Below are 14,962 nucleotides of genomic sequence, written 5' to 3'. Positions count from 1 at the left end.
CACTGCACAAATCCACTCTCTACAGGACATCACACACAGATGAACCAGCAGCACATGATACCCGCCAGAAACTTCCAGATGCATCGCATGCCAGCCGACGACATCCAGGATGATTTCGACTGGGACTCCATCGTCTAGCCTCTAGACCTCTTTTTTTTTTTTCTTCTTTTTTTTTGAAAAAATAAACGGGAGCGAGGAGAGGAGGTGGAAGCCAGGCTGAGCTGAAAGGCCGCAAGTGGAGGAGGCCACCGTGTCGTGCAGAACATTAGGCGAGCTTTGGAGACACGCAGACTTCAGAGTCCTGACGATTTTACAAAACATAACCAGAAAATGTTACTTTGAAGACAATCATATTTAGTCGGACATGTTAAAGTGATCGCTTACAAACTTGAGAGACAATTGGAACTCATTCATGTCTAAACCACGTGCTCCTCATCCCCAGCGATCAGCCTTCCAAAGTCAACCCCCCTCCCCCTCCGCCGCCCTTCCTCCGTAACTGTTATGTGATTTGAGCGACGTGTTCAGCTTGTAATTCTTCTCGTGTTGACATTGGCCTCAGCTGCCTCTTGGATGAGTTTATCCCTCTTTTTTTAAAACTTGTTTTTTTTGTTGTTTTCTTTTTTTACTTTTGTTTTAAAGAAACGCAGGCTGTCTCTGTGAGCGCTGTGACGGTGCTCATTGGTCACTTTTGGGAGAAAAGCGGGCCCCTCTGAGGCTGACTCGGTGGTTAAGTCAGGTTTACAAAAGCAGAGATCTTGAACAGGGTGTTTAATCTTTAACCACGCAAAGAGATGAGACAAAACATCGGGATCTGTTATTATAGCCGATCAATGTGATCCAGCTCTCTGCGGTAGAATAGTTCTGAGAGTACAGCAACTCTTTTCTTTAGTTCTTTGTCTCAAGCACTTCAAGGTGGAGCTATTTGATGGTAGCAAGCAGATTAAAGCAGGAAATTGAAAGATTCCTCTTTTAAAACTCAGTCAGCCCAAACTAAGACGAGGTTTAGGCTCTCTGCGAGCAGCGTGTTGGGTTTTATTTTCTCCGCCAGTCACAAGCTGTTGTAACTTTCAGCAGTTTTAACCTATTGATCATTAAACAAGATATCATGGTGCGACAACAATTACTAATCTAAATAAAACAGTCGGATTAGATTTCTGATGCTCTAAAAGTCTTATTTCAGAGAGTGAGCAGCATTACTGATGATTTGGGGAAACGTTAAAGACGTTTGTGTCCCGATCCACAAATATCGTCACCACAATCAAAGGGTAAACTCAAATGTACATTAAAGTTCTTGAGCGTGAATCCTAAGTCATGGAATTAAAATTAAATCCAATTAATCAACATTTCTATCAGCAATGGCGACCACTGAATAAAAAAATTAAAAAAAGAGAATAACTGTTCAGGTCTCACTTACTGGGAATGAGAGAAGCCCAAATGTATTGAATGATCCAACGGTGGAATTATTCTGACCTTTTTAAAAGGAAGAAACAGTCGATGCTTAATTCCGGTTTTGTTTAATGATCAATAGAATATACACTGATCAGCCATTACATTATGAACACATGTTAAGTCGTACCTCCAAAAGACCCCTAACTGGTCGGGCCGTTGACAAAGAGCATCTGAGGGTGTCCTGAAGTGTCAGATCACATCAGAATCTTATCTGGGAAGTTGTTCATCCAAGTTGAGCCCTGATAAAGCAGTTTTTGTGGGGCCCACTGCTGCCCTGCTGGGGGGAGGCTTCCACTGTAAGGATGTCCTGTTGCCATCCGGGGTTCAGGTTTGTGGCAGAAGTAGCACCCATCCAGGTTCTCCCAGCAGAACATTGCATTGTTGCATAATAAGGCAGTGCTAGTGGTTTTAATGTTGTGGCAGATCAGTTTTTAATGGCAGATCCAAATTTTCTGTTTGGGCGTGAGGTTCAGAGGCACGTTTTGATGCTGGCCACAGGGTTTATCATGTCTGAAATCTAAATTGTGGAGACTCTTCTTGTTTTAAATGCCCAGTGTTTGTTGTGATCCATGGCGTAAGCTTTTGCTTTTATACAATCACAACAGAATGAAAGTGATGACTCATATAGTACGCAAGTGTGTATGTGTGTTGGTTGAACATATGGTGTATGTGTGTGAGTGTGTGTATTTTGAGTTGTTTCTAATTTTAGGGCTATGATTGATTGCCGCAATCATCTCTATGCGATCTATGAGCACAAAAACAGATGCACACGGTGATGGAAGAGTAGATTTGAGATCTGCGTTTTGGTAGAAAAGGTTTCTCAAGCACAGAACAGTGAGATGAGGGGTCCTGGGAAGCTTGTCCTCTGTGTCCCGTAACAAGTGGCTCCACAATCAGACAGGTGCTGACCATAAGAGACACTGTGTTTCAAAAGAAAAGAGGAGGGGGGGGGGCCCTTTGCACTCATGTACTTTTTGTTTACTCAACAACCTTAAGATCTAAAGCACCTCAAGAATCTAAAAGGCTAATCACTCACAACAACTTTTTAATTCGTTCATTTATTAATCATTTCATTCACAGTTGGGACTGTCTGACATGGAGAGGTAATATGTGTAGTAGTTTCTCTTCTGTGCGGTATAGCTGAGCTGTTTGCGGTGCTCTGCCTCTATGAAACTGTGTGCGTTTGTTTCAAAGGTATAGTACAATATTTTGGGAAAAATTGGCATTTGGACCGGCAGATGAAAAATTTCCACCACAGTCATGTCTGTATGGTAAATGTGAAACTGCAGCATGCATCCAGTTAGCATAGCCTAGCATAAAGACTGGAAACAGGGAGACATAAAGCCCTTCACTTATTAAATCTGTCCTCCACCCCCAGCACAGCTCGGTAACTCGCACATTATGTGCTCGGCTTATGTTATTATTCTATCACCAGTGCCTGAAATGTGCCGCCATCCTGGGAAGACTTTTTCCCCGTTAATATATTCAATTGTAGACATGGTTATATCGTACTAAATAATGTAATATGCATTGAAAGCACTGGTGCTAATTATAGATGAAAAACTGTTTTTTTGTAATATTGGCACCTTCCAACCCACCCTGTCTCCCATCACTCAGTGATCTGGTTTTCAGCCTCCCATCCACTACACCAGGCGTTTTCTTTACTTCTCCCACTCTGTAGAGACGTCTTCATGAACAATATAGGCACACGTGAAAACCACTGCAAATGATTAGAATAAAAACACACAGCGGAATGTATTTGGAAGTATTAGAATTGGTTTTCTTTAATGAATTAAGTTAAGATGTTAATTAGCAGATCTTGCATTCTGCGGCGCAGTCCGTCCTCTCTCCTTTTCTTCTCTCAAGCTCTTCCCTTCTTAACTAGATTTGACCGTTTTTAGGCACACAAAACAAAGATGAACGGGAGGAAATGGGAGAGCAGGATCAGGCGTGCAACACCACATGAAGTACCTTTACTCTCTATTGGACGTCGAGAGCTACTCTCGAGCACAAAAACACTCCCTATCCTGTTTTATTTGTTGAGCCTCTTTTTCTCTGTTCCTTGAGCTGTTCTGTGACATGTTTTCGCTCTTCAGTTTCCAGTCTTCGTGCTACGCAAACAGGCGGACGCAAAAACACAGAGACATGAAAGAGGTTGTTGGCTTCTCGTCTGCATCTCAAACAAGAAGGTTTTCAAGCTGTTTAGCCACCAGGGACTCCAGCTGTATCCGTAGGTTTGATTTTATATTTGGATGACAATCTTGGATTCTTTCTTAGGATTTTTGTGTCATTCAATGTTTTGCTGTTGTTGGGTTTTTTTTTTAGTACAGAACCACATTTCTGATCACATAGGAAGTTATTTCGAGCTACACCCAGCCCGACTTTCACTGTAGATCTTCTGTTAGACTGCCCAGAGCTGCACTGTGCAGAGGAAGTGAAGTTCTCTTCTTTAAGCTTATACATTTTTAGGGTTTTTTTTCTCCAACATTTTCAGCAAATTGTTTTGTTTCTCCCTGCCAATCTTGCCCGTTCGTGTCTGCTTTTCTCTCGCCACGTCTAGTCGGTTTATCGAGTGTCCTCTGTACGTGGAAGATTGCCTCATCAGAGGATGTCAGCAATTCGTTTTTTTAAGTTTAGCAAAAAAAAAAAAAAAAAAAAAAACTGCCAGGATTTCATCGTGAGAGGTCGGACGGGACTTTTACCTAATCGTGACTCTTTTGGGGTGAGTGTGGGCCAAAGGACTGCAACTGAAGACGGGAGCAGAAAGGACAGCCAGTGCGTGCGTGTGGATTCAGACTCTGTGGAGCTGAAGTGGAGGACATCCTGCGAGTCTCGGGTTTGGTTTTCTAAGTGTTTCAGCTCTTCCAGGTGAAGACTGTGAACAAAACAAGCCACTTCATGAGCACATCAGACCGCCAGGAAAACAAAACAGTTTGAGCAAATGGATTCGGCTAAAAGGGAAGAAAGTGAAGACAATGACTGGATGACAGTTTTACATTATGTCCGTGTGTGTGTTTGAGTTTTCTCGTGTAAGTTTTTTTTTTTTTTTTTTCTTCCTCACATGACATGTTTTTAAATACAGCTGGACATGTACCTGCCAGAGAGATTATTAATATTATTGGGGGAAAAAAAAAAAAGATAAAAGACCTCGTTACAATATGGGAGAGACTGCCAACATCTACTGCTGATTGGGGCCTATTTTATTCAGTGCTGGTGTGTTGTTGTGCTTGTACATATATGTCTTTTCAATCATCCCTTTTTATCCGCTGGGGGGTGGGGTATCCAGGCAGAGGGTCGGTCTTATTCATGGGAGAGAAGAGGGGAAAAGAATAGAGTATTTTGTTATTGTCCAATCAGAGGGTGACAGTATGTATATATCTATATTGTATATATGTGATGAAAATGCGTTGGCTTTTTGTGTGACACTACCTTTTACCTGTTCTATGGTTCTACATTCAGTGTTTCAGTGTTGATAATATATATTTGGTTTATGTTTTATTTTTTTCAGTTTTTCTTTGATTCTCTTGTCTTTGTCATTTCTTGTACTGTTTTATTTTTTCCTTTTCCCCTCTTTTTTTTGTCCCTTTTGTTTGTTTATTGCACGGTTTATTACTTTTGTTGTCCAATGAGGTAACACAGCTACTCTTTGTATTTGTTTAGTGCTGTAAAATAACTCAAGTGTTATTAGAATTGTGGATACCACCGCCCACCCCACCCCCTTCCCCAATATGCATGAATGGCACTTAAAGAAATAAAATATGGTAACTTCACTGTGGAATAATGTGATGTTTGAGCTTTATTTATTTATTTATTTTTACTGAAGACTAAGCATTATCAATATAGAGCCAAAATTCATAGATTAAACTTTTTCCTTTGCACAGAAGAGCTTAGTTTAAGCTAAAACTAAACCGCTTCAGAGTTGTCTTCACAACTTGATGTGGTGTGAGGAGGAGAATGATGTTTATCATTAATTCATCGCTTTACCTCCAGAAAAAATAAATCCATTTGTCAGAGGGGGGAAGAAAGGGGGGAGGGGGGGAGTGATGATGAAATTGTGATCCCAGCCACGGTTTTGACTGAAAATAAAACAAAGAAAACATCCGGAGTTGAAACCGAGAAATTCTGTTCTCTTCATTAATTCGGGACTGTAAACCAGTCTTGAATGTTGGTGATCTTTGGGCCCTGGGGCAGAACTGGACACGATTCTGTTGTGGGCTTTGAACATTTCTGTCCAGCCGATTTTAAAAACAAGGTCCAGGAACCAGAAAGTGACGCCGTTTCCCCCGGGATAGAAATGCCAAGCATCAGTGCTCATCGTATGAGAAACTTACACACCCGTGAAGGCACCATTAATGCTGAATGAGTTCCTATATCAGCAACACAATGTCAAACCACAATCTGCAGGAATTACACAAGCATGGCTACATCCATATATATATATGTATGTGTGCATGTGTGTGTGTATATATATATATATATATATATGTATGTATATAGTTTCAAATTTGGTAAATATGTGCTGTTCTTCCTGTTAATCTAAGCTGTAGGACCAAAGAACTTTATGATAAATAGCTACATAGAAAATGAAAGTGGAATACCAAATTTATTTAGCTACTATTTAAAAACAAAAAAAACTTCTTTTAATCGGTTTGGAATCACATATAAAACATTGTTCAGAAAGATGACTTTCAGTGTGTTGCTTGGCATCTGTTAGTTATTTGCAGAGACCGCTTGCTCAAACTTGTGTGTGACGTCATCACATCTCAGGGGTTTCCTGTTCAGCCCCACAGCCCTCTCAGGACCGTGCTTATATTTCCAAATCGGTGTGACACTTCTTAACACGTGTTCAAGATGACATTAAACGTGTGCTTCGCCCCTGCAGGATATTCATTTTCAACAGAGGGCACCCCACTGGACGCGGTGTTGGGAGTTATTATAAGTAGCTTGACTCTGAACTAGAACAAAAAGTCCAACAAGATGGACACAATATTTAGAGCGTCCTTTTTACTTCTGCTGGTCCTGATCCTGAATGTTCACCTGCACTCGTCAGCACCGATACGTAAGCCATGCATTTCCTCCGAACTCTTTTCATGTAGTGGTCTCTTCAAGCTCTGGTGAGAATCAAATATCTGTCTTTATTAATAGAAATTGGGTTCCAATAACATTTGCTTTATGCCAAAGGATTTCAAAGCTTCTTTACCAAGGATTGGAGTAAATATTAGCCCAAGGGTTTCTACATAATATTCAATATTTTAAGATCTAAATGTAAAATGCTGTGAAATATGTGATATTTATATGTAATGTCCTGATGGCTTATGTTACAATTATTGGGTAAAAAATTCAAATTTGTCACCTGGTGAGGGTATATCTGTGTTTCCATTACGTAACAAGTGGATTGTGAGCCAACAGGATCTAAGGCAGGGAAAGGTAAAATGTTGCTTTAGGTATTATTGGGCCATGAATAATTAATGTATTACCTGGAAAACTGAACTCATTTATCCCAATAAATTGAGAACAAAATGTCTCCCAGTTGAACTCATTCATGGCACCCCCGCCTCTGTTTGCATCCTGATAAGTCAGAAAACAAAAACTTTGATCACTAAACACCCTGAGTGTTTTGGAGGCTTTGACTTCTTTCTCAATGTTCCTGAGAAGAGGTAAATGAATCATTAAAAGCGCTCATTGTTGTTCAGATGTTCGAAATAACAGGTCATTTGGTGACAAAACATCTAACATGTTTTGCAGCTGCTGAAGCTGTCATCGAGGAATCGGGTCCAGAGGAACACGCACCAGAAGAGAAGAAGGAGTCGTTTGAGGAGAAACATATTCCAGCTGTTGACCAGGAAGCAGCGCCAGATCCCGGGGACGCTCCTGCTGAAGAAGTCATTCCAGTAATTGAAGAGGATCCTGAACCTGTTGTTGTAGCTCAGCAGCCAGGCCCCCATGAGGTGTTGGATGAAGCTTCACAAGAAGTTTTAGAGGAAACTGTCCAAGTTGATGTTAAAGAAGCAACTCCAGGTGAAAATACAGACCATGTCCCAGGAGAGAGTGAGCCACCAGAACATGATGATGTGGAGGGTCCCGCTCCGGAAGCACCGGACCCTCTTCTTCCTGCTGCGGCTTCAGAAGATGAAGCTGCAGATGACAATGCAGGTGCAGAAACTGTGCTGATAACCACTGATGGCAATGAAGAAGTTGATCCTGTTATCATTGTGCCGGCAGAGCCAGAGACTGTTGAGGCTGCAGGTGAAACGACACCAGAGGAGGCAGTCCAGGATCTTGTTGTTACTTTACCTGTGGAGTCTGCAGAACCGGGGTCAGATTCTGAAGAGAAAGAAGAAACTTCTTCTGTGACCAAAGAGGGAACTGAAGACCATGCTACTGATGAAGAAACTCCTCCTAGTACAACAGAGGAGGAGGAATCCCTTATTCCTGTTCCTGCAGAACCTGAAACGGAGGAGACGGAACAAGCAGGACCTGCTGCAGAGGAAACAACGGCAGAAGACTCAGTCCAAGAGGATCCGGCAGTTATTGTTCCTGTAGACTCTGCTGAGCAGGAGTCAGAGACAGCGGAACAAGAAGAAACCGTCCCTGTCAGTTCCTCTGAAAGCAAGGAAGCAGAAATATCTGAAGATCCTTCTAAAGAAGAGGAGGAATTTGTCCCAGTAGTGCCCGAGGAAATACCCGCTACTGATGAAGAAACTCCTCCTAGTACAACAGAGGAGGAGGAATCCCTTATTCCTATTCCTGCAGAACCTGAAACGGAGGAGAAGGAACAAGCAGGACCTGCTGCAGAGGAAACAACGGCAGAGGACTCAGTCCAAGAGGATCCGGCAGTTATTGTTCCTGTAGACTCTGCTGAGCAGGAGTCAGAGACAGCAGAACCAGAAGAAACCGTCCCTTTGAGTTCTTCTGAAACCAAAGAGGGAACTGAGGAACATGCACAAGAAGAGGAAACGTTTGTTCCCATAGAGGCAGACGAAGACCATGCTACTGATGAAGAAACTCCTCCTAGTACAACAGAGGAGGAGGAATCCCTTATTCCTGTTCCTGCAGAACCTGAAACGGAGGAGACGGAACAAGCAGGACCTGCTGCAGAGGAAACAACGGCAGAAGACTCAGTCCAAGAGGATCCGGCAGTTATTGTTCCTGTAGACTCTGCTGAGCAGGAGTCAGAGACAGCGGAACCAGAAGAAACCGTCCCTTTGAGTTCCTCTGAAACCAAAGAGGGAACTGAGGAACATGCACAAGAAGAGGAAACGTTTGTTCCCATAGAGGCAGACGAAGACCATGCTACTGATGAAGAAACTCCTCCCAGTACAACAGAGGAGGAGGAATCCCTTATTCCTGTTCCTGCAGAACCTGAAACGGAGGAGACGGAACAAGCAGGACCTGCTGCAGAGGAAACAACGGCAGAAGACTCAGTCCAAGAGGATCCGGCAATTATTGTTCCTGTAGACTCTGCTGAGCAGGAGTCAGAGACAGCAGAACAAGAAGAAACCGTCCCTTTGAGTTCCTCTGAAACTCCAGAGGAAGATGCAGGAGAGAATGATATATTAGTTCCCATAATGTCAGAAGGAGAACCTGAGACTAATCAAGAAACCTCTTCTAGAACGACAGAAGAAGAGGACTCGCTTGTTCCTGATGAAATGGAACATACTGTAGAGGAAACAACTTCAGAGGAGTCAGGCCCTGCAGTGATTGTTCCTGTGGACTCAGATGAACAAAAAAGTGATGAAACTCTTCCAAGTACACAAGAAGAAGAAGACTCCCCTGTTATCGTTCCTGTAGAAGTTGAGCCAGAAGGTGAAGATGAGGTGGAAGAGCCAGTCCCAGAAGAGCCTGCTGTCATTGTTCTGGTGGAACCTACTCATGAGGAGCCAACCCTTGAAATTCCCGTGGAGGACGAGAAAGATGATGCTTTGGAAGAAGAAGCTGTCCAATCATATCCGAGTGAAGCTGCCCCAGAGGAGGAGACGGATAAGGAAGATCAAGTGTCTGAAACATCCAGTGTGGCCCCCGCAGCTGTCATGGATGGAGATGCTGATAATGTTCCTGCTGCTGTTGAAGGTGGCATTCGAACCAACCTCCTGCTGCACACAGATGCATCCAAATCTTCAGTTTTAGCAGTACACGATGAACCTGTAGGTAAGAAGCCAACACAGAGCTACTGTCCAACATTTAGAAATGATATTTCTCAAGAATGTAAATTCACCTTCCATCATCGACCTGAAAATGTAAGTGTTCTCGTACTATAAGAAGCACTGCGGGATGTAAATATGATCAGTTACTACAACTATGACTAATTTCATCTTCCAGCTCGGATGAACAGAGGGGCGATACTCGGAGCAGCCCTCCTTACGCTGATGTCTTTTATCGTTGTTGGATTTATTGGATTGACCGTAACTAAGAAACTACGCTGAATGCGTGTGAGTACAACTTCAGCCAATATTCATATACAGTGCCTTGCGAAAGTATTCGGCCCCCTTGAACTTTTCAACCTTTTGCCACATTTCAGACTTCAAACATAAAGATATAACATTTTATTTTTTTGTGAAGAATCAACAACAAGTGGGACACAATCGTGAAGTGGAATGAAATTTATTGGATGTGTCTTTTTTAACAAATAAAAAACTGAAAAGTGGGGCGTGCAATATTACTCGGCCCCCTTGTGTTAATACTTTGTAGCGCCGCCTTTTGCTGCAATTGCAGCTGCAAGTCGCTTGGGGTATGTCTCTATCAGTTTTGCACATCGAGAGACTGAAATTCTTGCCCATTCTTCCTTGCAAAACAGCTAAAGCTCAGTGAGGTTGGATAGAGAGCGTTTGTGAACAGCAGTCTTCAGCTCTTTCCACAGATTCTCGATTGGATTCAGGTCTGGACTTTGACTTGGTCATTCCAACACCTGGATACGTTTATTTGTGAACCATTCCATTGTAGATTTGGCTTTATGTTTTGGATCATTGTCTTGTTGGAAGATAAATCTCCGTCCCAGTCTCAGGTCTCTTGCAGACTCCAACAGGTTTTCTTCCAGAATGGTCCCCATCCATCTTCCCATCAATTTTGACCATCTTCCCTGTCCCTGCTGACGAAAAGCAGGCCCAAACCATGATGCTGCCACCACCATGTTTGACTGTGGGGATGGTGTGTTCAGGGTGATGAGCTGTGTTGCTTTTACGACAAACATATAGTTTTGCATTGTGGCCAAACAGTTCCATTTTGGTTTCATCTGACCAGAGCACCTTCTTCCACATGTTTGGTGTGTCTCCCAGGTGGCTTGCGGCTTCAATATGATTGCTTGCACAGTGCTCCTTGGGATGTTAAAAGCTTGGGAAATCTTTTTGAATCCAAATCCGGCTTTAAACTTCTCCACAACAGTATCTGGGACCTGCCTGGTGTGTTCCTTGGTCTTCATGATGCTCTCTGCGCTTTGAACAGAACCCTGAGACTATCACAGAGCAGGTGCATTTATACGGAGACTTGATTACACACAGGTGGATTCTATTTATCATCATCAGTCATTTGGGACAACATTGGATCATTCAGAGATCCTCACTGAACTTCTGGAGTGAGTCTGCTGCACTGAAAGTAAAGGGACCGAATAATATTGCACGCCCCACTTTTCAGTTTTTTATTTGTTAAAAAAGTTTGACACGTCCAATAAATTTCATTCAACTTCACGATTGTGTCCCACTTGTTGTTTATTCTTCACAAAAAATCAAAATTGTATATCTTTATGTTTGAAGCATGAAATGTGGCAAAAGATTGAAAAGTTCAAGGGGGCCGAATCCTTTCGCAAGGCACTGTAAATCCATGACTGTTTCTTAAAAGGACATCAACCTGGCTTCAGATCTTTCTGTATTATAACATAAATGCCACAGAAAAATATGTTCTAATGGTATTATTAACGAAAGAAGAAGTAAAGAAGTAACAGTCATGGGACATTAATGGGCATCAACACTCTATAACAAGTAGATGTTTACTGGGCCATTTTTGCCAAGACCACCATCATTGTTCAGCTTCTTCTCAAACAAACTAAACACAACCACTGTGGCTGATTCATGTGTTTTACTGTATCTTGTAACTGTTTTTCCTCTTGTAGGACATTGACATAAAAATCACCAAAGCAAAGGGAGAATTGCTGTTTGAGGATATACGATCCATGGAGGGACTTAAGCACCGAGCAGAACAAGCTTTCTGCATTCAGATTCTTCTTCGAGGAAACCGGATCTTCAGCTTAATTTGAAATCTCAGATAGATCTGCTAAAGTGGGGGGGTGGCAGCTCAGAAACTAGAGCGGATGTCCTTCATTCGGAGGGTTGCCGGTTTGCTTCCCAACTTCCCTAGTTTACATGTCACGGCATCCTTGTCCAAAGACACTGAGCCCAACATCATCCCCTAATGTGTCTGCCTCTGCCATTATAAGTCACTTTGGATGCATGTGTCTGCTAAAATGACTGTAATGTATTATCAGCTAAACGTACCTTAAGCATCAAATGCATGAAAATGAGTTCCCAGGCAGAATAATTCATGAATGCATAAACAGGATTTTCCTGTTGAGTAAACCGACAGTTAATCTCGTGTTTATCTGCTCTGTATAAAGTCTCAGTGTAGAAAATAAATATAGCTGTCGTATAAATGCAGATGAGCCCTTAAATGTGGCGTTGTGCATGTATATGTGTTGGAGAGTAAAATAGTTATGGGTTGTACACTGTAAGTAATTGTTTTCCACCTTCTCACTGGATTGAATACTAGCCGTTGGATGGATCTTGAACAGGTAGCCATATTCTGCTGTTAAATGTTTGGAAACATCCAAATAGTGCTATGTAAGATAAATGTGAGCATCTCACTGATATTACAACAGACCACAAAATGTGAGACGTATTTAAAGCAAGTGTTAATGAATGCGTTGAGTCATGCGTGGCAATGTTTTGATTCTGAAACCTATAAACGGTGACAAGATTGTGACCTTTTAGTGCCTTTGATTCGTCATAAACTGTTTTTCACTGGAGGTTTGCTGATATATTCCTTTGACTTGTTTTTTTTCAAAGCTTGAGTCAGAAAACGTTCTTTAGGTACGGCGTGTACATCTCCATGTGCCCAAACTGGAGCGCTCCACATGTAGTACATGCTGTTAAAGAGCAAGCAGGCCTATCACTTTACATGCGCTGTGATGCAGCTTGAGACGGTGAGGACTCTATCAATCACACACTGGCATGCTGCAACACCAGCTCCAAGTGCATCGCTCGTCCTGCAGACGGTGCGTATTTTTAGGAGGATGAGGGGGGGGGTGCAATGTTCTAAATAAATCTTTATAACTATTTGCTTTAAAGCACCATATTCCACCATAGTTCCCCCCCCCCCCCTGATTTTCTTTAAAATTGAGCATGCATGAAACACTAACTGATTTACAACTTTAACCTGGGAGCTACGCCTCTTACGGGGGTCATTTTTTAAATAACTTTTAACAACTTTAAGCAGCAACTTTCGCCTTTAGAAAGGCTTACCTCGCTCGTTACATTTTATCAAAAATCAAATCAAATTTATTTGTATAGCACATTTCATGTGCAAACAATTCAAAGTGCTTCACATAAAATAAAAGCATTGCAGCAGGGAGTGGAAGAAGCATTAAAAATACATAAAAGAATATAAAGAGAAACAAATAAAATTATTTAAATTCATTTAAAAACAAGCAACAGTCCAGATAAGTTAAAAGATACAGTGCAGATTTCATGCATAGACACATGAGAAAAGAAATGTCTTTAACCTGGATTTAAAAATGTCTCCATTTGGTGAAAGTTTAATCTCCACTGGCAGTTTGTTCCACTTGTTTGCAGCATAACAGCTAAATGCTGCTTCTCCATGTTTAGTCTGGACTCTGGACTGGACCAGCTGACCTGAGTCCTTGGATCTAAGAGCTCTGCTGGGTTTATATTCTCTGAACATATCACAGATGTATTTTGGCCCTAAACCGTTCTGGTTTTTCAGTCATTCACAAAGCCACAAGGTGATGAAGGTCTACTTTACAACAGAGATCTGAGTACCAGCTGCATTTGGACATCTCATCAAGACGCTTTAGTGCTTTTACACAAAGCAGTCAACACACACAAACACTGATTATAACAAGCAATCTCAGCTCTGTATGACCCAGGGTGGTATGCTCCAGTATTAGAAACCCAACATACCAAAGATTTAAACAGAGATGTTTTAATTATTATAATTGCTGTTGTGTGTTTGAAAAACAATGTAAGCTTATTTTGAATTTGATGCCGGCAACACCCTTTAAACAAGTTGGAAGAGGATGAATGGAAAAGTTGAGTGATGCTAAAAAGACACAAATCAAACAAATAATTAGGTTAATTGACAACAGACCAAAAATAATTATTGGCTGTATAAAAAGTTTTCCAAAGAGTCTTTCAGAAGTAAAGAAAAGGAGGAGTTCCCCACTCTGTGAAAGACTTGATCAACAATTTACCAACGATTTCATCATCACCGATCGTGCATCATCATTAAAAGATTATTGCAGAGGTGAATCAATCTGACAAAAAAAAAAAAAAACGTGTCTACAAAAAGATGCACAAAAGAAATTTTAGAATAATGTTTCTCAATGTAAAATCGTGAAGACTTTTAATATTGCTTCATCTACAGAACAGAATGTCATCAGAAGGAGCGGACTTGCGTATTTGAGCAAAACTACGCGAACCCACAGTCTGGTGCTGGACTGGCTGTGACTGAAGGAAGAGCAGATGCTGCACAATGGTAACTGTGGCCCTGTCCCAACATTTCTGAGACTTGTTGCTGCTATGAAATCCAAAATGAGCTAATGTGTATCTTAAAATCATGAAATGTCTCTCTCTCTCAACATTTAATAATAATAATACATTTTATTTATAAGGCACTTTACATTTACAATAAAATCTCAAAGTGCTACAGTGGGATAAAAGACAGATATTAGGTTCAAAAGCAGGGACAGTAAAATGCAAATAAAATACACAAATAAAAGTAGTGAGTCCTTTAAATGCAAAAACGAAATAAATACAGGATAGAGCATTTAAAGGGAGATCATTAAAAACATTGGGTAAAAAGAAAGGTTTTCAGGCCTGTTTTAAAGTGTTTCACAGTCTGTGGAGCCCTCAGATGTGGAGGCAGAGCGTTCCACAGCCGAGGGGCAGCGCAGGAAAAGGCCCGGTCTCCCACGGTGCGGGAGTGAGTTCTGGGAGTGTGAAGAAGGTTGGTGTTGGAGGAACGGAGAGAGCGTGAAGGACAGAGAAGGTTGAGAAGGTCTTTTAAGTAAGATGGAGCATTACCATGCAGGCAGTGGAAGGTGAGCAGAGAGATTTTGTAAGTGATCCGGGCAGAGACGGGAAGCCAGTGAAGAGATTGGAGAACAGGCGTGATATGTTCATGTTTACGCACTCTCATCAGGATCCTGGCAGCACAGTTCTGAACATACTGTAATCTCTGTATGTTCTTGCCAGGAATCCCAACGAGCAGTGCGTGGCAACCGTCAAGT

At 41.8% G+C, this 14,962-nt stretch overlaps 2 protein-coding genes across 3 annotated transcripts in view; both read left to right on the top strand.

Moving 5' to 3' along the window:
• foxj3 (forkhead box J3) overlaps positions 1-5,219 on the top strand; it is a 78,060-nt gene extending 72,841 nt beyond the window's left edge. Inside the window, exon 12 of the mRNA XM_075461321.1 lies at positions 26-5,219. Within this exon, the coding sequence (XP_075317436.1) occupies positions 26-138 (113 nt within the window). The 3' untranslated portion in view covers positions 139-5,219. The remainder of the gene's footprint in view (positions 1-25) is intronic.
• Positions 5,220-6,324: 1,105 nt separating this feature from the next.
• Positions 6,325-12,417, top strand: LOC142377328 (uncharacterized). 2 transcript variants are annotated; one of them, XM_075461320.1, is made up of 4 exons: positions 6,325-6,508; positions 7,195-9,597; positions 9,769-9,878; positions 11,552-12,417. In XM_075461320.1, the coding sequence occupies exons 1-3, from the start codon at positions 6,427-6,429 to the stop codon at positions 9,870-9,872; spliced, it is 2,589 nt and encodes an 862-aa protein (XP_075317435.1). In that variant the 5' UTR covers positions 6,325-6,426; the 3' UTR covers positions 9,873-9,878; positions 11,552-12,417. The 2 variants fall into 2 exon arrangements, with proteins under 2 accessions (XP_075317435.1, XP_075317434.1); XM_075461319.1 differs by having other exon boundaries at positions 6,370-6,563.
• The last annotated feature ends 2,545 nt before the right edge of the window (positions 12,418-14,962 follow it).

This window comes from Odontesthes bonariensis, chromosome 3 (genome assembly GCF_027942865.1).
Source record: "Odontesthes bonariensis isolate fOdoBon6 chromosome 3, fOdoBon6.hap1, whole genome shotgun sequence".
Taxonomy (NCBI): domain Eukaryota; kingdom Metazoa; phylum Chordata; class Actinopteri; order Atheriniformes; family Atherinopsidae; genus Odontesthes; species Odontesthes bonariensis.
This window is presented reverse-complemented; position numbering and strand designations above follow the sequence as displayed.

What these genes read in the sequence shown, in the direction of transcription:
- LOC142377328 (XM_075461319.1), top strand. Translation starts at nt 6,479, where the DNA reads ATGTTCACCTGCACTCGTCAGCACCGATACGTAAGCCATGCATTTCCT. An exon ending in AGTGGTCTCTTCAAGCTCTG is followed by an intron (nt 6,564 to 7,194) that starts GTGAGAATCAAA and finishes CATGTTTTGCAG; the next exon opens with CTGCTGAAGCTGTCATCGAG. An exon ending in AGTACACGATGAACCTGTAG is followed by an intron (nt 9,598 to 9,768) that starts GTAAGAAGCCAA and finishes TTCATCTTCCAG; the next exon opens with CTCGGATGAACAGAGGGGCG.